This window comes from Cygnus atratus, chromosome 9 (assembly GCF_013377495.2).
Source record: "Cygnus atratus isolate AKBS03 ecotype Queensland, Australia chromosome 9, CAtr_DNAZoo_HiC_assembly, whole genome shotgun sequence".
NCBI lineage: Eukaryota > Metazoa > Chordata > Aves > Anseriformes > Anatidae > Cygnus > Cygnus atratus.
In genome coordinates, this window is record NC_066370.1 from 7,646,409 (window position 1) to 7,668,480 (window position 22,072).

Consider the following 22,072-nt stretch of genomic DNA (forward strand, 5'->3'; position numbering starts at 1 on the left):
TTAAAAGGTCAAAGTGGTCTCTCCTGTTGAAATGACCACAGTCACGGCGTAATTAGGATGATGCTTACAGTGCTGTGGCTTGGATCAGTCTGTGCACAATACTATGCAAGTCCAGGGACATCATTTTATCAGATTCAGGCTTTAAGTTGGAGTTTCAATGTTTGTGCTAAGATGTGCAGCGTGTGGAAGCTGGAGGTTGCTGGGATTTAACCAAACGTGCCTTCTACAAGCTCTTCTTTTTCTCACTGTTTTAATTCCTGAACTTGTGGTACAATAGCCTAATTTCTGAGAGTTCTTGAACAATTTTCTGTGTATCATTGCTGAAACATAGGACTAGGAAAGAGAGGAAAAAATATTGCTTTTTATTTTTCTCAGTGTTGTGTTCACTGGAAGGTATTTGTTTGGTGTATTTTCTGATAGCTAATCTTCTCCTTATCTCACATTCAGTAAAATAGAGAGTTTCGTCATTGCTGAGTGGATGCTACAGTACCTAATTCAGCTTGACATTCACTTGTCCAGTCTTCAGTGCTATTGAGAGCATGAAATGCGTGCAACGGCTCTGAGGTAGCTGAAGATGTGAACCAAGAGCTGCTAAATACCCTAGTACTTCGTTTCTTTCTGTGTAGCTGTCCAAAGCATCTGCCAGTGCTTTCAGCAGAGGTCCTGACGCCTTCCTCAGTGCGTTCCTCTGGAGCAGGAGATCTGTTTGCAGAGAGGAAAACTGTCAAGAAACTGCTGTCTGGTGTCACTCAGTTAGCCCCCTCAGAGTCCCGTTACCTAAAGCACACCTGGAGTGTGCTAACAGATGGTTTCTTCATATGCTCTAGCACAATTCACAGGGGAGGCTGCCTGGCAGTTCGAGAAATTGTTAGAGTGAAGACTTGAAGGGCCAGGATCTTAGCCCAGTAACTCCTGTGTGGCATCTTATGCTGCTTCTGAAGGATTTTTAATTTTTTTCTAATTATTACTTGGTTTTCAGTGGATCACTTCTTCGGCTCATAATTGCTTTGGGTTTACTTTAGATGCAAAACAAGTTTTAAGCAATGATATCTTGTACATTTCCCCCCTTTCTTCCATTCTGGTACAGTTTTTTGTTATGCGTTTGGAAATGTTTCTGTGTGTGTAACAAAGTACGGGGGGGTAGCTGTAGAGCTATAGAAAGTTTAACTGTATTGCCACAGATTTTGATCGCCACCCAGCAATTTAATGATTCTTGAATTATTTTGTAAGATGGCATTTTTTTTAAAGATTAACATAAAAAGCGTATCTGTGTAAGAAGGGTGTAACGAAAAGATTCACAAGAACAATTATTTTGCAAAATGTTCGTTTGTAAGTTGCAAGTGAAAACAGAGCTGGCTTCCTGCTGGGTCCCCAGTGCTTTCTGTAGAAGTGGTATGGGTGGGCCCACAGGGAGGTGCCGAAGGTGTTGTCGTGTTGTGTTTTTGACTAAGCTCAGGGGTGACAGACCCGTGTGGGAGGCCCAGTGGTGATGTCCAGGTGACAGCTCTGTTTTTTCCACATTCCCCAGGGAGATGCAGTGGGGAAAAGCTGTGTGCTCATCAGAGTCCAGGTTGTATTCACTGCTTGAGACAGTTGCTTCCATCTTACCGTTAGGCCTTCTGATCTTTACTGTGTTCCCAGAGGTTGTGTTTCCATGTCTCTGGTGTGCTTGGGGCTCTCACTGGCTGGCTAATAGGCCAGCCGAGTCTGTACCTCGGCCTGTTAGGTAGTGCAGTCACCAGCCTTTGAAAGACTTCCCACTTGTGCTTTGAAGGCAGAATGTGTGCTGGCATTTGAAAGGTTGTGACCAGATGTGATCTGCGTTTACGCTGATAACCATCTCTCGTAACCTCTGTTCTCGTCGCCTGAAAAATGAGAAAGGTTGGTTAGCTAGAAAAATAAAGCTGCACGCTGTCATCCTGTAACGAAGGCAGGGCATGTTCCTAACACCTGAAAACAGTAGTGAGTAGTTGGCCTGTGTACATCAGCAGTGCTTTAAGGTCTGGAGGGCCAGCCACCCCCTGGCGGTCTGCAGCGTGCAGTTGGCTGAGGAGCAGCAGAACGCACACTGGGGGGGTGGGAGGGGCAGAGAGCAGCTGGCATTGGAACGAAATGAACAGAAATCTAGCAAGTTAGGGACTGTGGAGAAGATGAGAATTGATAAACTTTGACAGGAGCTATTCCCAAAGTGCTGGCTTGTTAAACGTGTACTATTTGTGGGCCCTAGATGCTCCGTGACTTAGCCACGTGCCAGCCTTCAGCCTGAGTACTGGCGTGTTGGCCACTGCCTACTGGAAGCATCTTTTGTTTCACCCCAAGTTCTGAGGAAGGCCTGCGGGGTGTTAGCGCTCCTCACCTGACTGGTTATCCGGAGACCTCTGGGATGTTGGGGTAACCAGTTTTTAGTTAAAATAACCTGCTTCTGCTCCAGGGTGTGGGACTTCATACATGCGCTTCGTCTCCCCTTTGGGGGGCCACAAGTGTTGAAAGATTGTTTCCTCGGGAGGAAGTTCTGGAAGTAACTGCTATTTGTCTTGTATTTGTAGTGTGATGTACTTCACACTCCCCCGCAAACTCCTGCTTTTTGTCCCTTAGTTTTTAATTCTGATTCATCTGGTTCCACTAATGTCTGACTGGTACCTTTAGCATTGGTTATAAGATATTTACACTGCTCCTGTGCCCTTACAAGTTTTAAATCCTGTAAGACCTCCTTCATTTTTCTCTAGTCTTCCTTTTTGGCTGTCGTAGGCACCTAAACTTTAATCATGGGAAGTTTCTGGACTAGTTCACACCTTTCCGTATCAAAACCTTGCTTTCAAAAGGTTGTGTCTGGAGCTGTAACTCAATTTTTTTCATATGTAGGCAGGTGGGGCAGCAACTGCTTTTGCCTCAAAGCCGCTGAAGAGAGCTAAATTGCTTCCCAGGGCTCTCCAGTGCCAATTCCTACCGAGGTTCTGCTCTGCATGGGGCAGGGGAAAGGCAGCCCTTGCTCCTGATTGCAGAGTTGTGTAGAGTTCTTACAAGCACAATGTAGACAGACTATTCAGTGTGTTTCAGAAGAACTGTTCATGGGAGGAGGAAGGTAGTTACCTGCCTTGTGTTTTGTGGCTTGACCTGCAGATAATACCAGTGCAAACTGATAGCACCGCTTTGTTGTCGAGGCTAGTTTAAATATTTTTGTTTGTTTAATTTTGCTGAGAGCCTGGTTTGCATTTAAGTGCCAGATTCTGCTCCTGGGATGGAGTGACCCTGGATATATGTACAGATTATACAGTTACTCTTATACCTATGTTGTTAGAAGAAATGGCATCTTCTACGTTTTTCCTTTTTTTCTTGTTTGAGGATTTGGCACTCATTTAATAATTGGATCGTGTGACATGAATATGACATTATAGTATTTGAAAACAATGAAAATGTGTGATTAATCAGAAATTTCTGCACAAACAGTTCACAGCACCATTAAACCAAATGTGAATTGCTGAAGCTCTCATTTTGTGAATTACATTATGTTGTGTTTTTCTTTTTTAGGTCACATTTAGGTCATCTTGTAGAACCTTCCAAGAAAACAAGGGAAATAGTAGGAAAACAATGTTTAATAGAAGTAACTTCACTACACGGTTGGACTGAAACAGGAACGGGTTCCCTGAAGTAAGTATTACAGTTAATTTTTTGTCTTGTGAAGTCAGTAGTCTAGTTATTGGGCTATTGTTGTATTTAACTTTGAAGTTGCATTAAAAAAATGAATGACTCCATACTCACTTGAATCAGTTGTTAATGGTCACTCTGTTGGACTCTTACTGAAGCACCTGCCGTCTTGGTAGCAATTGTATCTTATGAAATTTAGATAGGCTTTATTTCTATTTTTCTCTAGGATCCTGTCTATTCTGGGTATGGTTTTGAGCAGGAAGTGGCCTACTGCAGAGGCTGTTGCATATAAACCCAGAGCTGCTGGCAAATATTAAAGCCCTGCCTGCATCTCCAACAGAATTTGAAAACTGTTTTTGGCTGTAACTTTCCACTTGTAGCGCTCTGTGTGTGGCTTTGATATTTTAGAGTATTTCATGTTTAATGTAATTTTTATTTTCCTTTTTGATAGATTGTTCAGTGGGAGTAAACATGCTCCATCTTTTGTGAAGCTGTATTTTTCTCTCTATATAGTATAATATATATATAGTATAGTATAATATGTATATATTTTTCAAATATAAAAGAGGCACAGGAGAATTTACTAGGTTTGCAGTGTTTACACTAAAAATTTCTGGTAGACACCAATGTTTAGAATTAGGTTAAAGAATCAAATGTTTCCTTTCTCAGTTAGCCCTTAATAGCTGTGCTGTTTTCTCTGCTGGCTTTTTCTGCCAAGTAAATTTGAATTCTAATTTGCAAAGTGATACAGATTGAATGTAAAGGAGATAGAGTCCTTCCACCCTAGAACAGCCTGTAACCTGGTGATCTGAACATAATGAAAAGGAAAAACAGGGTCTGGGGGTCTGTGTCCTCTCCAGTGGTGTTTGTCCATCTCCACTGCTGTCTGCTGCCCCCCACCTTGGTGTCTTCATCCCGTCGCTGACTAATGAATACATAAAGATCTGAGAGGGGAGTCGTCTCCCTTGCAACCCACCTACCCACCACCAAAACAAAAAACAACAACCAGAACACTAGAACGAGTATTTATGTACTTTACTCCAGGGAAGGGAAAGTCATATATGTACCAGTGCGATATAGGAGCCTCCACGCACGCCAGTGATACGAGTCTACCATTGTCACTATCACTGGATAACTGTTTTAAGCCAGACTGGTTGTTTATAGCTGCATCCTCCCTCCTTCTTCTGGACAGTAATTTATCTTCATGTCTCCCATTCTGCTGTTACAAGTGTCAATGCAGTGAAATGGATTGTGAATCCAATTGAAGTTATAACTAACCTGGCAGAACAGATGTTTTTAGTCTTTATCAGTTTTTAGACAGGGTCTGTATCGGTACAACACGAACACGTAAGACTGTCCAAGGAAAGGAATGAATAGCTGGGACTGGGAGGAAGAATGGGTGTAGCTGTCACTGGCAATGTTTTCCTGTATTGCAGTTCCATCATCCATCAACCCAGCAAGTCTTCAATTTATGAATCTCAGATGTATGTTTTTCTTCAGTGTCCCATTAACTTCCAGCTCAATTTTGTCTCATTTATGGTATAAGAAGCTTAGCTACCTACCTCTGGGACTGCGAATTGCACGTTTCGGTACCAGAAACCTAAAAATTTAGATAACTGACAAAGCATAATTTTTAATTACTGTGTGCTTTGGTTGCTTGAAATGTGAATGTAATATTTTTTCTATCAACTTATTTGCATCAGGTGGGGGATGTTTAAACATCATTGTACAGGTTAGAAATGGGGAAAAATCTGCATAATGTTTTGTCTGTTTTTTTGGGAGGGACGGGGTTTACCCATGCTATGTGATATGTGAATGTGGTTTTGCAAAAGTCATTGGAAGTGCACTTGAATGCATAGTTAGGAAGGAAAAAAAATTAGCTATTAGAACTGAAAGGGAGTGGAAAATTATTTTGGTTTTCAACAAGTGTATTTTGGCATCTTGCTTTTATTGCCAAAAGGAAATGACTCCTCACAGCTTCTTAGAAAAGGGATGTGTATCGGGGTAGAAAAGTGTCTGTGAACCTAGTCAGACAAGCTAAAGGCTTCCTACTTGATATTTTTTCCAAAGTGGTTTTAATTGCCAGAATAACACATCTGTACTGATAACTTTAAAGTTTCAAATAAACAAGCATTTAAAGAGTTTGATGTGCATGTTAGTTCCCTTCCTCTGAGTACTTGAACTTGGAGCGAATGCTACAAGGCTGTCAGCACCTGAACATGTGTGTGTTACTGATCCCAGACCATACGTGGTCAGTAAATGTATTCTCAGAAGGTTCTTGTAGCACCTGATACATGAAGTCTGACCTCTGCAGTTTTCAGAAACTGTTCTCAGTCCCCTGACTTTTACTAACTTACTAGATGATGTACCGTAAATACAGGCAGCTATGACGCTGTCCCAATAAAATAATACCTGTTTGCTGCTTACATACTTATTTTGACAAGCTAATCACTGGCTCCAGTAATCAAGTTACCAAAACAGCTTGGCAATAAAGTTGAAACCAAGCTCTCCAAACAAATTAGATGCAAAAAGGTCCACGGGAGGCAGCTTGAGGCACTGTAAGCCGTTGTCTCTGGGGTTGTGCAAGCCACGACACTAGCTCTTGCGTTCGACCCCAGCTCGTGCGTTAGGTGGCCAGGGAACTTGTGACTCCCTCGGAGCCTCCCCGCAAGGCGCTCAGCGGCTCGACTCCCTCAGCGGGCCGCGGCTGCCCCTCGGGCCCTGCCCGCGCGCGGGGCTGCGCTGCGCCCTGGCGGCGGCCGAGCGGAGCGGGGCCTGCTGCCGGCGGGGCAGGAGGAGGCGGGCGGCCGCCCCTCGCTGCTCGGCGCCGCGGGGCCCCGCAGGGACCGGGGGGCTGGGAGCGGCCCGGGGAGCCCACCGCAGGCCCGCAGCTGCCGAGGGGACGGGCGGCCGAGGCGGGTGGCGCGCCTGCGGCCCGAGCTTGGAGAGGGCGAGGGGGGAAAAGATCGCGCTGCGGTTTTGCGCCGCCTGAAAGAGGATTGCGGGGGCACGGGCAGGCTCCTGAGAGGCGGGGAGAAAGGCAGAATGCAACTGACAGAACGCGCAGGTTCCCCAAAAGAAATCCCAGTTGAAGAGAAGGAAAAATTTTGACTGTGAGGGCGGAGCAGGTTGCCCGGAGAGACTGGGGGGCCTCTGTCCTTGGAGACTTTGAAAAGTAGCTGTGCTTTAAGTTGGGTGTTGCAACAAGCTTGGGACACGGTGACTCCCAGCGGTCCCTTCCAACCTAAATTATTCTGTGATTCTTCGACAATCTTAATTATTTTTGGTCCTTATGGCCAGGACTATTTTCAGCTTTATTCCGTTAACTTCATGACAAAAATATTGATTGCATGCAATTTTGATGTTTATTCTTTTCTACCAACTGACATTATATTTCCAGTTGCTTTTATGAATGTCACAAGAGGTACGTAAAATATATCCAGCTGTTTGCATTAGACACGAATTGCTGTATTTCTTTCAATGCTTGTTCAGCCCTGAACAGTCCTGTTAATATAACAAATGGCTGTGAAGAGCCAGCTCTGAATCTGTGCAGTGGGTGACAATGAAGCTGGTACTGCAAGAGAACCCGCATCTTGATGCAAATTAGGAATTCAGACCAGATTGATCTCTGGAACAAAAAGACCCCACCAGGAAAAATGTCTAGTCTGATTTTTTTTTTTCCTTCCCTTGCAGAGCATCTTTCTAACTTGTAGAATCCATGGCATCGCTATATTTGAATCCTAGGCCTAGTCTGCTTATGTGATAGCTTTGTGTTTCAATGTGTGCCCTCCTTTTCGGAGAAAATTTCACTCCTAATTAATTTCCCACTGTTTTTAATTATTTTACTTTTTTAACCCCTCTTTCTGATGCATACAACTTGTCTGCTGGAGAATAGCCCTCTTTCCTAGAGGTTTTGATTGAAAGATCAGAAATAATTGAGAAGTGAATCTTCTAATCCCTGTGTGAAGAGGTATCTATATATAGGAAAACCTCAATTTCTGGTCTTTTTTATAGAAGGAAGTCATCTAGCTCATAATTTAGAGATGTAACATTTTAATAGCTAAAGGAAACAATTGACTGCTGGTGAAATTTGAAGGTCTAGGTCCATTTATGCAATTTGAGATGAAATATTAACCATTTATATATTTAAATGCCTTTTAAGTGGAATGTTTACTTTTCCTTTCCTCCTTGTTTACAGTGGAAAAAGTAATTATCCTGCATGATAGAACAGGCAAAAAACCACGAGGGAGCAGAATTAGTACTGATTTAGTATTTGCTACTTTTTGCTAGAATAGGAAGAATAATCTTGTACAATTCCTGTATAGCAATAGAACATGAGGGTAAGAAGGGGGGAGGCTACAGGTTGCTTTGTAGAATAAATCAATAAAATCAAAACTCCAGATTTTAATGCCTCTCTTCAGATTTACAACAGACACATTACGTAGTCTTTTGAAATCAGAACAAAAAAAAACAAACTTATTTTATGTTCAGGTATGCAACCCAAGAAACGCTTTGGTCTCACCTGTGTTAAAATGACATCTCTTTTTCTGTGTAAATCTTCAACTTTTTCTCCTCCTTCTCCCTTCAGTCTGACTGCCCAGTCCTACTTTTTCTCTTGCACCAGTTCCATTCACCTTTTTTTGTTACGCTTTATTTTTCATTTTGCATATATATTTATATATATACACACACACAGGTGGTGTGTATGACTTTAGTTTGGAAGTATTTATATTTCAAAAATACATATTTTTATATTATATATATAAATTCATGTATGTATATGTGCATATATAGGGCTATATACAATATAGATATTATAAAACAGAGAACCAACAGGCAGTTCTGAATAATTCAAAGACATTTAAGCAGAATTCAACATATTCTAACACTTTGTGCTAACCTTTCCCTGGTACATAAAATACCTACAGTGTTCTGGATTACCAAAAGCAAATTATCTAGGTTTGGAACTAACCAGGTCTAATCTGCCAAATCTGTAGTCTCGCTTTACTGAGCTGGACTATGCTGGGGCAGAATGCATTGGTCTTCATGTCAGGTTCCACTCTGCCTACCACTTTTTTTGAAAGCTCCTGAAATCTCTGAAGAGAGCTGTTTACTAATTTTCCCCAAGGTGAACACCCACATATGTTCTCACCAGCATAGAACACCGGATTATCCAACTCCCTGACTCAGTTAGTCAAGGTATCACGTTACCTGCTATTTATATGATGCTGCTTTCCTTATCAGCTGCTTTCTTCCACTTCTTTATATTCTCTCCATTCTTGACCATTCAGAACTGAATTCCATTGCACTGAAAGAGGAAGGATGTTTTCTTATAGTGGTCCCAGCTTCAGTGTGATCCAGTGATCAAATGCACCTGCAGACAATTTCAGACAGTAGCATTTAAAGGTGAAATAAGTTCTTCTCTCTGCAACTCACTTTAGCTGTACAATACAACAAGATGGTCAGAAGCTCATTATGTATATATACACACACATCTAAAATTTTATAGATATGTATCTAAAATATCTATATACCAATTTCAAGATAAAACAAAGGATAGTCATGAATTAGCTGAGAGAAACAACTTTGTTACTTTTGTACTCATTATGAATATTGTACTCCCTGTGAATTGTCTGAAGTCGAAATCAAAAGCCTGGGACTGAAGTTTTATTCAGTTGTCTGGTTCATTATGAATAACCTTTGGAGGGAGCAGGAACAAAGCTTATTTACCTGAGCATAAAGGAGTAATTTCCTCTTATCTTCATTTGTTCCTGCCGGTTCTGGTAAGTCTCCAGGTCTGGAATACCATTTTAATAATGCCATTCTCTACCTGGACACTTGTTTTGCAGGAAGAAGTTTCTGACGATGATAATCTTATTTACATGCTATTTTAAAAATTATGCTGTCGTTGAATTGTAGAATAATTTCCATAAGAAGGGACAACCAGGGGTCATCTAGAATAACCACCTGCTCAAATCAGGTTGCTGAAAATTAAATTATATTTTAATTTGAAATCAGTTAATGTTCGCATTTTTGTCTTGTCTCTAAATCCTGCTGAAGTCAATTGCAAATTCAAGCACTCAGCATTTTTTTAAAGTGGGCCCACTTTCATTTAGAGGCATTGGTATCATAATAAAAACTCTGTTTGTGGTGGTTTTAAAACCCTGGCTCCAATTTTTAAAATGTAATATATGCGGCCGTGGGTACAGCAAAGGAATTCTGATACAGAAATAAAGTTACACAAGATGAACAGATAAAATAATTCGTGGCTGTGGAAAAAAGACACAGTAATTTTCTTTTTTTATTGATGGAAAATTATCTATATTTCATGAGGAGAATGAGAGAATCGAGACTTGAATAGTTAAGAGGCTACTCTTGCTACCAGTCTGAGCACTGTGAGGGAAAGACATTTAAATAGGGCCTTTTATATTTTTTATGTGTAGGTATTTTCAGAAAACGAAATGATATTTTTATTCTGATTTCTGGAGGAATCCTGACTAAATGGGCACTTAATTTTCCACTCCATAGGGCCAGCTTTGAAATAAACTGCTGGGAAATATTTATAGTAACACATACTCTTTAAAAGTAACTTCTCAGGCTACACTGTAGATATCTTAAATTCTTACAGTCTTTGCTATTATAGATAAACAACCATGACATTCCTGGAGTGGAAAAATCTTAGCTTTGCTAATTTAGGCAATTGTATTTACAATCAAGTTGTTTGTATTTTATTTTTAAATTTATAGGCGTTTTGGACTATTCAGTTTCAGAAGGCCGGAATGGTATGACATAATATATGGAATAAACTTTAATTTTTTATTGTGTGACTTACTGCTTTCCCCAGAGCAGCTGTGGCTGCCCCATCCCCAGCTGTGCCCAAGGCCAGGCTGGATGGGGCTGGGGGCAGCCTGGGCTGGTGGGAGGGGGCCCTGCCCAGGGCAGGGGGCTGGAGCCAGGGGGTCTTTGAGGTCCCGTCCACCCCAAGCCATTCTCCGATCATCTGTGATGATTCTAATTGTCAGTGCATCAGATCCCATCTTTAAAAGAGGGCTCCTAGTAATCTGGTGTGAACTGTGAGTTCTAGCGAACAGAAAATAGTCATTAGCTCATGCATTGCTGAGCACAGGTGCTTTCCCCTGTCCCGTTAAACCTCTAAACAAACAGGCTGCAGTTTCGTTTCGCCTAGTTTCATCTCTGTGGCTACTGCTGAAGGTAGCAGCGCTGTTCTCATGCCGCCCTTGCTTCAGCTGTAGTGCCCGAATGCCACAGGGTGAGTCAGGTTGTTCCCTGATTCGATGGAAAACAAATGGTGTTTGTCCGCATAGCTGTTGTGTTGTGTGGCCAGGGAGGTGGGCGACAGGGTAGGAAGGCTCTCCTGACTGTACACTGCTCTGCCAGTGAGCTACGCATTACGTGGGATTGCACGCAGGGAACAAAGGGGCTCGGGAGAGCAAAGAGGTGTCTGAGGTGATCCTGTTACAGTCAGTGCAAATACAGTGGAAATCAACAAAGTGGGAGTCCCGTGCAACTGTCTGAAACTGGTGCTGGTCTCTCAGCTGCAGAACAGACAGCTTGGGCCCACCAGCTCTGCTGTGGCAGCAGCTGTGAGTTTGTTACCATTTCAGTAGAAGAGGATGTCGTTCTCCAGAGCCACAAGCAGGCACACTGACCTCCTGTGTGTATTTGACTTCACCCGAGTCTCCATAAGAAACCTGAATTCTTTCAAATATAAAGGAGGAGTTTTGCCTTTGATTTTTTTTTTAAATGCTTCGTAAGTTTCATAGGACATAAGCCTTCCTGCATGTTCTTACTCTTTTTACATCCTTGCTGGTAGATTCTTTTCCCTTATTTGTTCTCAAATGTTTCCTCCATAGCGTGTTTATCTTTTTATAGTACTGGATGTTTGCGTAGTTAGAAAAATGATTACAAAGATTATATTGTGTAAGCGCTTAGTGTTTCTTCTGCTTAGACTACGTGATATGCTGCTGCTGTTTCCTAGAAAATTACTGTGGTCAGATTGTCATCTAGTCTGTTTGGGACAGTAAGGTATTGTTTCAACACTGTTCTTGTGTGTCTGGATGGGGTGGCCCTTTTTCAACTGCTTTCACTACTGCAAGCCTTTTTTTTTTTTTTTAGCCCCTTGACTGCCACGTGGTAGAGCAAGCAGTAGATAAAAGGCAGTATTGATGACAGTGATGGTCATCTTGGAATGTGGTGCACAGCAGTTGCAATAACTTTATATAAAGCAAAAAGCTGGATGAGCAGAGCGCTCTTAGATTTTACATAATTAAAATAAGCTAGTTTCTGCTTTGCCCCTTGTCTGTGTAAATATTAATATTCGTAGTGAAAAGAAAAAAAAAAAGGCTGTGTTCAGGAGTTTATGGTTTTTGTAGCTTAGCAAATGTAAATGACTTTTAACCTGAGAAGCTGTGTGTATTTGTGCTCTTAAAATGTGCCTGTGTTTGAAATAGTAGATGAAGCAATAAGTAAATGAAAGTTTCTTCATATGGAAACCACCCTCCTCATACACAAGGGATTTCTCTCCCCCAAACCCTCCCTTGGCTTGGTGCTAGGAAGCAGCCCTGGGGGGTGGCTGCTATGAGATATAACTGAAGGTGTCAGAATTTTCCTCCAACGTTGTGTTACGTGGGTTTTTATATTTACCAGCTTCCTCGCAGATTCTTTCACTTGTCTTTTACTAGTTTCTTTTTATGCTTCAGGATAATTGATCAAATGTTGTGTTAGATTTTACTTTGGTGTTCTTTTAATTTGAAATAACAGAAAAATACACCTCAAAGGATGGGTCTTAGAGGATTAGTAGTGAGGTCACAAGTAATAAAGGAGAGTTTCTAACTTAATGGCATAGAGTGACATTTCAGAACTTGTGCTTTTTTCAGTACGTCAGTTTTAGAAGAACCTACCTGACACGGATTAATGTTGGTTGTTGCTTATGATCCATGTGAATTTGTGGGTACTTCTGAATGTCTAGGTCTTTAGCTCATATGACAAAGTATTTTAAAGGGAAATAAAACTAGTTTTATTATCTAATGGGTGAAACAAAAACTAGAATTTTCTCTTGTCTCCTATCTTATCAATTCTTTTTCTTTTCCATATCTATAAGTCAACATAGTTTTTCTTTCTTCAGAAGACAACTAACTGATGCTGATGTTGATCATGTTGATCCAGTTGTGTTGGATGAACGCCAAGAACTTTCGGAATTATTTAGAACATAAAACATTGTTTTCTCTGAGATACAATTGAGGAATGAGGAGGTATGGAGAAATTCAAAGAGGTGACAATAGAAAGAGGAGAAAATATATAAGCATGTAAAACCATTCACTTGTTTTTAATTTTAGCCTATCTTTCAGAACTGGAAGTGATTCTAAATTTCTTCTGCTAAGTGAGTAGCTATAATTTTCCTGGGTAAGGATACGGGTCTGTTCTCTGCTATCTTTGTTGAACTTCTGCATGGATTGCTATTAAAGTAGTAGGTTGAATTTCAGCTTTAGTATTCATTCAGGTCATGCCTGCACTTGTCCAGCAGTCTTGAACATACCCAAGGATGGAGATTCCACAACCTCTCTGGGCAGCCTGCTTTAGTATTTGATGACACTCATCAAAAAAAAAAAAAAAAAAGTTCTGCAGGGCCTTTCTAGACATTCCCTGGGTACATTTTACAAGTTCATTGCATTGTTACTCCATTTCTAACCTTTTGCAGTGCCTCCTGACAGATCCTCTTGAGTGTGCTAGGACTCTTGTTCAGCTCTTCAGTTCAGGATAGCCTTGTGAATTCTCCACCCCCTTGCTAAACTCACTCTGCCCCTCATATCTTCTTGGATGGCACTTGGTTTCATGTCAGATATTTGCACCTCCTGGTTTTAATTCCTTTGCATGAGCAAGGTAACTACATGACACAGGTACAACTCAGTTTACCATCACTTACTGCAGTGGTGTGAAACCTTTGCAGCTGTGTGGTTTTGGGCTCTCTGAAGTACTCGCCAGGGAATTGAGTTTGCTGCAAGCTGATCTCGCCTACCTTCTCAAATCCTGCTGATCCTTCTAGTCTAAACGCTAAGTCTTGTAATGCGTGAGGAAGTTCTAAACGTGTGGGTTTTGTTGCCTGATACTGGGAAACGTCCCAGTGGTTCTGCTGGTGCCTGACATTTGCTGACAGCTTTGTCTGCGTTTTATTTAAAAAGACCCCTTTTTGTACCTGCATTGTACCCAGGCATGCACGGTTTTAGTTCCAAGTTTTGCTTAGGGGAAAAAAAACACGTGGCTAGCAATTTACAGAAAGATATGTAGCTTATTTTTGACTGTCATCTTTCCCGAAGCCCTCTTAGGAATCAGTGAAGAAGCAGCCTGCTTGTGGTAACCATTTATTATTTTTTTTCCTTTCCAAGTTGTTAGATGATGAGAGATGCTTTTGTTGGGGAGTGTGGGAGTGGACCTGCAAGGTCTACAAGGTCTCTTGGCTTCTGGAATAAGACTTAGCACTTAAAGCCATTTCTTCTGTCTGCCTAGACATGGTAAGTCCTTTGAAAACAAAGAAGCAACAGCAAAGAACCCTGTGCCTGGGAACACATAGCTGTTCTGGTTAGCTGCTCAGAGCTTGTGGTCTGTTGTCTTTGCCTCCTTGAACTGTCTGATTATCTTGTGATCAAGGTCATAGTGCAGAGAAAGGCCAAAAAATTAAGTTCTGTAACTTTCACATTGATTTCACAGAAGAAATTCTCACACTCCGCAGGAATTCAAGATTAAGGTATTTAGAATTCTGTTATTGAGTATTCATTTAGTGTAGGCATTTAGTACTTTGTTTTTTATTTGGGAATTCTTCTCACTGCTGAAAGCAACTGAAGTGTTATTTGGTGCATGGCTTAAGTCTGGGCTGCCCCAGAAGGGTGGTCCCAGTGAAGTGTTCCCACCAGCATGGGCAGCAGGGAGGGCGCAGCCGTTCCCCTTCAGCCTGGCATTGTGTTGACCATACCATGCTGTGCATGTGTTAGGAAAACCATCTTATGGCATGGTGTGGAGGCTTATCCTACAAGCTTTCAGCATCTAGGTTAGTTGTTCTGCTTCAGTCTTAATGCTTGATACATGTACCAGATGTACATACTTACAGATGGAAAAATTGCAGGCAGTTGTCTTGGTTTGATAACCCCGGTTGTAGGGCCTCTTGTTTGCGGACATTAAATACGTAAATACAAAGATGACGCTTAAATTTTGTTTCTCTTATTGTTCTGGAGATGACCTACTAAACTGTGTTCCGTTTCTTTCCATTAGCCTAAGCAGCTCTTTCTTATGGTATAGTAAAATATAGACTGAGCAGTTCTGAGCTTTATCTTTACATAAACATATATTTAAATCTGAAATGTGTAACTCAAAGTTTAGAGCAAATTTACAGTTTGCATGCTGTCTGTGCTACATACCTGTGACATAAGAAAAACATTTAGTATTGAGCTCTGCCCCTGTTGAATTAAAGCAATCATTGATTTAGATATTTGTTGCCAAGATTAAGTACCATTTTAATTACTTCCTTCTTTTGTATAAGAAGTTGTTTTTACAGTGACTGTAGACAGAAATAGCTATGAGGTTAAGAGCCTGAAATAGCTTCTTAGTATTAGTTTGACTGTTGATTTTTTTCCCCTTAGCTGGAAGTTGTTTAAGATGTCCCTTGTGTTATTGCTCCCAACGCAGATGGCTCTCTGCCTTTGTTTCGGTTACCGGATGGGATATTGTTGGTTCGGCACCAGTGCCACAGTGCGTTCTGCAGCTCGGTCCGTGACTCACGCTCACAGCCACCTCGGGCTGGCAGTCAGCACTGTTCTCCGCATAAATACTTGCTCTCTCTTCACCCCCGTGATGTCAGCTCCTGGTGGAAACTGGGTGCTGACTGTGAAAGGCACTAACCTGTTTCGTTGAGGAAGGAAATATTAAGTAAGTGCCTGAAAGCAAGAATAGCTTCCCAGCATGCTCAGATCGGTGTAACGATGGCTCTTCCCTTTTTGGCTGAAAATGTAAAGAGACATCAGAAACTTCTTAAATTCTGTGTTGAAAGTCAGTAATTGTAAGCAGATACCTTAGAAGAACTTTCTAACTCTGCTTCGTGCTGTCTAGGTTAGAGGTACATAGTGGCGTTTTTAAGTCCTGCTTCTTTGAATTTTCAACCTGCATTGGTGTACCAACCTTGCAACCATCGCAGATGTCGTAGGAGAACCTCCAGAAGAGGATTCCAATATATAATATCTTACGCTGAGTTAAAATAGAAATTACAGGTGAAATAACTACATAGAACAGATTAATGTTGTTTCTCGTTGCTTCTGCTCCTGTTAAACTAGTACTTTATAGTAAGTTATATGTTCTATAAGTCAGCTTTACCATGATGACTGCGGAAAGCAGCTGCCAGCAGGCTGTGATTACCCAAGTATGAGTGCAAGTATGAAAAAGCTTTAGTTTTAGATCATTCCAGTGAATTTTCTGTGACTGCTATTGTCAGTTGCAACAAAACTGAAGCAAAGATATGGACAGAAGAAGTTGAATAATAATACCCCATTTAAGGAGTAGCTCACTGAAGATAAACTAATTGGTAATAAGGAACTACACATTTCCTAAGACTTTGGGGGTAGGTTCTATGTTGTTGTTTTTTTTTATAGTGTTATGTGTTGCATGACGGGGTTAAGTTTTATTTCTTTCCTTTAGCCAACTTAAAGAGATCACTCACCAAGATAAATCCATGGATGAGTGAAGGGATGGTTTTGTAAAAATCTAGTAATTAAGATAAGGTATTTTCATTTGTTTTTGTCACCAGGTCTACCTGCTCCCCCTCACCCCCAATCCTTTTTGTTTTGATTCCATCTAAATTATTTATTATTATTATTTTTTGGAAATAAGAACCTAATGATAATAAACTATTGCTTGATGATGATGATAATAAAAGCTCCCTAATTGTTGCATCTGTTAAGTAAAAATGTTTACTTATGTATTTCTGTTTTCTGAAAGTTAAAAGTTTTTTTCCTGTTTGTTTTTACTAAAAAATGTACTGTAATCTTATCTAGTACAAGCAAAGTATTGAGATCCATATCTTTAGCGTAGTTACAAGATGTGTTGGTCGCATTCATGTTCATGTACGTCTCCACAGCTTCAGGAAGGCTGAACAGAAAGGCTTTCAAATGGGTCTTGTTACTCAGTGTGTTTACTTGGCAGGTCGAGGTGAGACTTGGGTGCGGTGTCTCGTATCTAACCAGCTTTTAACAGGCAAGCCGAGAGCACAGGCGCAGCAACAAATGGCTGCTTTCAGTAGTTAGCTGGGCACCATGTGGGGTTTAGACTTGCTATTCCGTTGGTGACTGATGAGCTTTAGGAGGTTTCAGTTCCTTCTAACCAGTACAGTCTCTGTCTGTCTTGGAGGTTTTCATCTCCTAAAATTTTCCAAATGTCAAAATGAACCGGTTTATATTTTTCCAGAATCTGACGGGATAGAAACCAGTTCTAAGAATGATGCAAAGATATGGACTGGGAATATTTTGGAGTGGTGGTTTTAAATGGTACTAGTTGTTTAAAAATGATGATCAGTAAAAATTACCCCTGAGCAGCCCTTGGTAACGTTTACAAAATATTAATAGCTTATTTGTCAATAACAAGTTATGCAGCTGTAGTAGGTTTTGTGCTGCTGCTGTATAGCGTTACCCGCTGTAGGCATGTTCAGCCTTGCCCTGCGCTGCTTGGCTTTGCTTGATGTATTTCATTGCAAGCTGTCTGTATCAAATCAAAGAGTGCAAAGAGACTTCCTGAAGTAGCGCTTCTATATCCCTGTTGTCAGTGAGGACCATGATGCATGCGACAACGGATTGTTTGGTTTAAAGGCCTAGCAACTTTAAAGAGTTTTAAATTGAGTTGAATTTCTGTAAAATAAGGATATCAAACAAACCAAACTTAACGAAGCATTAACTTCTGTGCATCATAACATCTTAATTTATTTACTGGTGCTGAGACTTTTCTGAAATGAAGCTGTTTACCAAAGAAAAAGGATGAGAAGCTGGAGAGGGAAGGGGAGTGAAGCACCTCTGTTACGACACAGTCAGTCTCCTGCAGTTTGGTGGCCGCTTCCGCTATAGTGTGCTATTAAGGTTTCTTGGTTGCTTGCTTTGGGAAGAAAAACAATAATGAACTGCTTCGGGATTGGAAAACTATTCATGAGTGTGTTGCATAGATGTTTGGGAAGTTTGATGCACGGCATAATAATTATCTATAGTTCTACGGCATGACCAAGTGAAGCAATTACATATTGATGAAGGCATACATACATGTACAGCACCTGGAGAAAGGATTCCTTTTTAAAGATGGATTTTGCATAGTGACTTAAAAGGAAAAATAAAGTGTTAAGCAGACTTCTTTGCCATGTAGTCACTGGTAGTGACCGGATTTCATATGCTCATTGTGCTCATTTTATTTTTTCTCTTTTCATGATGACGCTCTGTGATGCTGTAAAGAGCAGCCCAGTGTATTGCTTGCATCTTGCTTTTTCTGCTGGTGCTGTAGTGAGGGAAATAGCTTCTGTTAAGCAGAAGGCCTGATTTCAGAGCAGGGAGGAGATCCGGAAGAGACGGGAAGGAGTTATGAAAGTAGGGGGAAGCTGCAGTAGTAGTAGGGTTGCACCACAGTCTGTTGGTTTGGGTTGGCTTGTTTTTTTTCAACGAGTAGTGGTTTCTCAGCGTGTTGTCCAACAAGAGTCAAACAGGTGTGGAGTTAAATTCTTCTGTCCTTCTTGGAGAAACCTTTGGTACAATCTTTTACAACTTCCCATCTCTTTGCCAGCTGAAGGACATTGTCTGGATGAAGAGGAAGCTAAATACTTGTGTTTCCCTTTCAATCACTATTCACTCATCTTGAGAGAATTAATTGAAAAGATGAGACTTGGAAGGTCCAAACCACTAGTAATACTATTAAGAGTAATTGAAAACTGAAATTTGAAAAACTGAAATATAAAGCACAAGTAATCAAGAATCCAGGGAAGTGAAATGAAGAAGAAGAAGGCACAAAGGCTTTTCCCCTACCCTGCAGTGGGTGTAGTTTACACAGTGAGTTGAATTCAAAGGAGATGATAATCTAAAATTATTTTCTGACTTTGTTTTAGCTAGCCTCTAATTAGTTATTTTTTTCTCTTATAGCTTAGTATAAATTATGTAAACACCACAACAAGAGTGCTTTACCAGGCAAGTGCTCTTATTATACTAAATGGAATTAATGAGTAAAACTATGAATATGTGTTTGCAATACTAGCATTTGAGACCCTAAACTTGCAAGCTGAGCTGCACAAGCAGACTTATGTAAACTTTCCAAAAGCTTTAAAATGTGTGTCTAATTATAGAAGGTTAAGTATACTGAATTTAATTTTTTTTTTTCCTAAGGCCATGTGGTTATGATATTGTTGAGATTCCATAATGCCTCCTGCCGTGACAGACAGCCTTGACATCTGGGCAGTGGATTCACAGATTGGTGCTGATGGCTCAATATCTGTGGACTTCCTATTGCCCACTGGAATATACATCAACCTGGATGTCCCTCGAGACGCCACCATATCTCATATTAAACAGGTAATACCAAATGGCCAATTAACTTATATTTGGATTGTGTTCTGTTTCTGATTTTTATATGCCTTTTGGCAAATCAAGTAGTGAATCTGGGTAGGCATAAAAAATAAATTAAAGGTACATTCATAGCAGAATGATTGGTACAGATATATGTCTCCGGGGGTTTTGAATGTTTTTGGGCAGACGTCAAGGTCCAAAAAAATAACTTCTTGCTGATGGGTACACTTCAGCAGAGATTACCATGATTGTTCTATGTTAATACTGAATTGCTACATCTAAACTCTTAGCATACCATTAATACATTGTACATTTATTTAAGATTTCTCTGATAAGTGTGGAAACAGGAGATGCTGTGTCTGATTTGATTTTTAATATAGAAGTCATATATTGTGCTCCTGTTTCGTTTGATGGACACCAAAGGTGGATGCCTTAAAAACTACGTATGCCACTTCTTAAGTTTGTGTACAAGTGCCTTGTTGGGGCATCACTTAAAAAAAAAGAATGAAATCCTTGATTTATTTGCTGTGTGAAAGGTCTCTTTCTAAAATGAGTGTGAAAAATCCTTGTCTGTTTATTCAAAGGAAACAATTTTCTTTACCAAAGAAGGGCACTGACCTTTTTATTTTTTTAAATGTTTTTAATTCTTTTGGGACGTGATACTGTGGATTTTGTATTTTGAAAGACAGTGTTACAAACAGTTCACCCAGAGAATATCTTGTGTAATTGTAAAAGGATGGAATTAATAAAATCTGGTTGCTAAAATTCCGAGGTTTTTTTTCTTTTCAAATTTGAGCAGTGGATTTGATCTGTTCTTGTTTTTGGTGTTTTTCAAATGCCTAGCAGGGGATAGCACAGTAACAAGAACATCTTCTGCACTCTTTAAGCCCATGTTTGTAACACTGGGTAAGAGTACTTCTGTGTTAGTTTTCATACTGATGTGCTGTAACATAGATCTGAAGTTATGGAAATTCTGTGAATTTGGTGCATTGTTTTGACTGTGAAAATGTTCGAAATAAAGTTGATGAGGATAAACAGAGAGCTTACAAAACTTACAGTCAAGACGGAGGGACAAATTTATGTGCATTCTTATCTGAGCCTGTCACAGCAGAGGAGCACAGGCTGTATTAGTGCTTTACGATCTTTCTTCATTGATCCCTTATTTTATTAGAAGAAATACTTTTATCATTTTATCACAGTTATATTTCCTGGAATTACTTCAGTGGTCAAAAATGCATAGCAATAGAATGCCTAGGATAGGTATACCCTCAGGTTACAGAGGGAATTCATGGCAGTGCTGGGCAGGGAAGCAGATCTCTGGAGGATGAGTGCGGTACCTTTAGCCTTCAGCCCATCTTTCCTTTCTGGACTATGTGAAAGACAGAAGTTGGGTAGTAAAATTACTTGAAAGGATAAAGGAAAGACTTCTAAATCTTGAAAGTGTGCTTATAATTGTAGCTTCTTAGATCCAGAAGTCATTAATCTAAAATAGTTTCTCACAACTCTGTAACATCCTTTTGCCAGGCAAATGTTGATAATATGAAGCTAGCATTAAAATAGCTCACCGAACTATGGGTTCTTAGACCTTACTGATGTCCTCCTTTTTCAGGCTGATTCCATTTAACTTTATTCTTGTTACAGAAAATTCGTAACCTCATGCTTGCATTTGTCTTTATTTTTTTTCCTGTGAAATATGTTGTTAATGGAAAAATAATGTGAATTTGTTTTAATGACTTGTCTGTTCTTTGTTCTTCCTTTCCTCTCAGCTTTAATTTAGACACATCACTCCTAATTCTTCCTTTAGTACAAATTTCACTTGAAGGATTTTAGGCATGGCATGTATGGATCTTTGCAGATCCATGGAATTCCTTAATTAAAAGAACTTCGTTTTCTTAAGTGGTATAGTAAATATCTGGTTGCCTTGCATGTAAGAGGTTACTTTTAACCATTTCCTTTGATATGGATTGAGCTTGGAGTCTTGCTGTTAGGTAATGCCATCTAGTAATAAAGTCACAGACACTGTTGAAAAAGGGCTTGTTATTAAAGCTTGACATGTGCAAGAATACTTGCTTTAAAGCCTTTTAGTAATAGGGTTGTTGTTTTTAGGGTTGTTGTTTTTTTTTCCTTCAAGTTTAATAAACATGAAGAACGTATGAACTTAGGCTGGTTAGTAACAGGTCTATATTATGCACAAAAAATAATATTTTGTTTGTTCTGTACCAACTTAGTTTTTCCATTAAAATAATAATAAAAAATATTGATAGTAAATTTTTGCAGTTTTCCTCATGAAGAGTTATATTAAGAGTTGAATCACTTTGCTGTTTCCAAGTGAAAACTGCCTCTAGGCTTGGTAAACATAAGCATAAGGATGGAAATTCAAATTTCAGCATCAAGATTCAGTATGACTAGCTGTGAGAATCAAGAAGGATGCTTTCTGGGGGAAAACATTAGACTTCAGCATCGAAAATAAATGTTAATGGAACATCACTAAACACCAGAGAGCGACACTGAAAATGACACAGAAGTGGCTGTCTCTCTGTTTTTCATGTCAGCAGCACAGAGAACTAGTTCTTTTTCTAGCTTTGTTGTCTTTCCTGCAGTAAATAGTAGTCCTTCTACTTAAAGTAGGAGCGCTTGACTCACAGCTCAACTAGGGGTTGGGTTAAATTACATTTTCTTTAAAACTGAAGCCTGTAGCTGAAATGGCAAGTAAACTGCTTGGAGAATTTCCTCTAAATTTGTCTTCACAAAAAGCTCCTCTTGTTTTGGACTGTCTTAAAAGCTGACTCAAAAAAAATGAAGGAATACTTCCAAATGAAGTGAAGGAAGTGGGGTACGTA

General features: G+C 40.1%; 1 protein-coding gene across 12 annotated transcripts in view; it reads left to right on the forward strand.

Moving 5' to 3' along the window:
- The window catches only part of PIK3CB (phosphatidylinositol-4,5-bisphosphate 3-kinase catalytic subunit beta), a 98,585-nt gene that overhangs the window by 34,191 nt on the left and 42,322 nt on the right, over window positions 1-22,072 (forward strand). For 8 of the 12 annotated variants that reach the window (XM_035544673.2, XM_050712530.1, XM_050712525.1 and 5 more), the window contains 2 exons: window positions 3,529-3,648; window positions 19,053-19,238. In XM_035544673.2, coding sequence (XP_035400566.1) covers window positions 19,086-19,238 — 153 coding nt within the window. In that variant the 5' untranslated portion in view covers window positions 3,529-3,648; window positions 19,053-19,085. Of the gene's footprint in view, window positions 1-3,528; window positions 3,649-18,459; window positions 18,723-18,812; window positions 18,858-19,052; window positions 19,239-22,072 lie in introns of all 12 variants that reach the window. The other 4 variants (XM_050712523.1, XM_050712531.1, XM_050712532.1 and 1 more) reach the window with 2 other exon arrangements.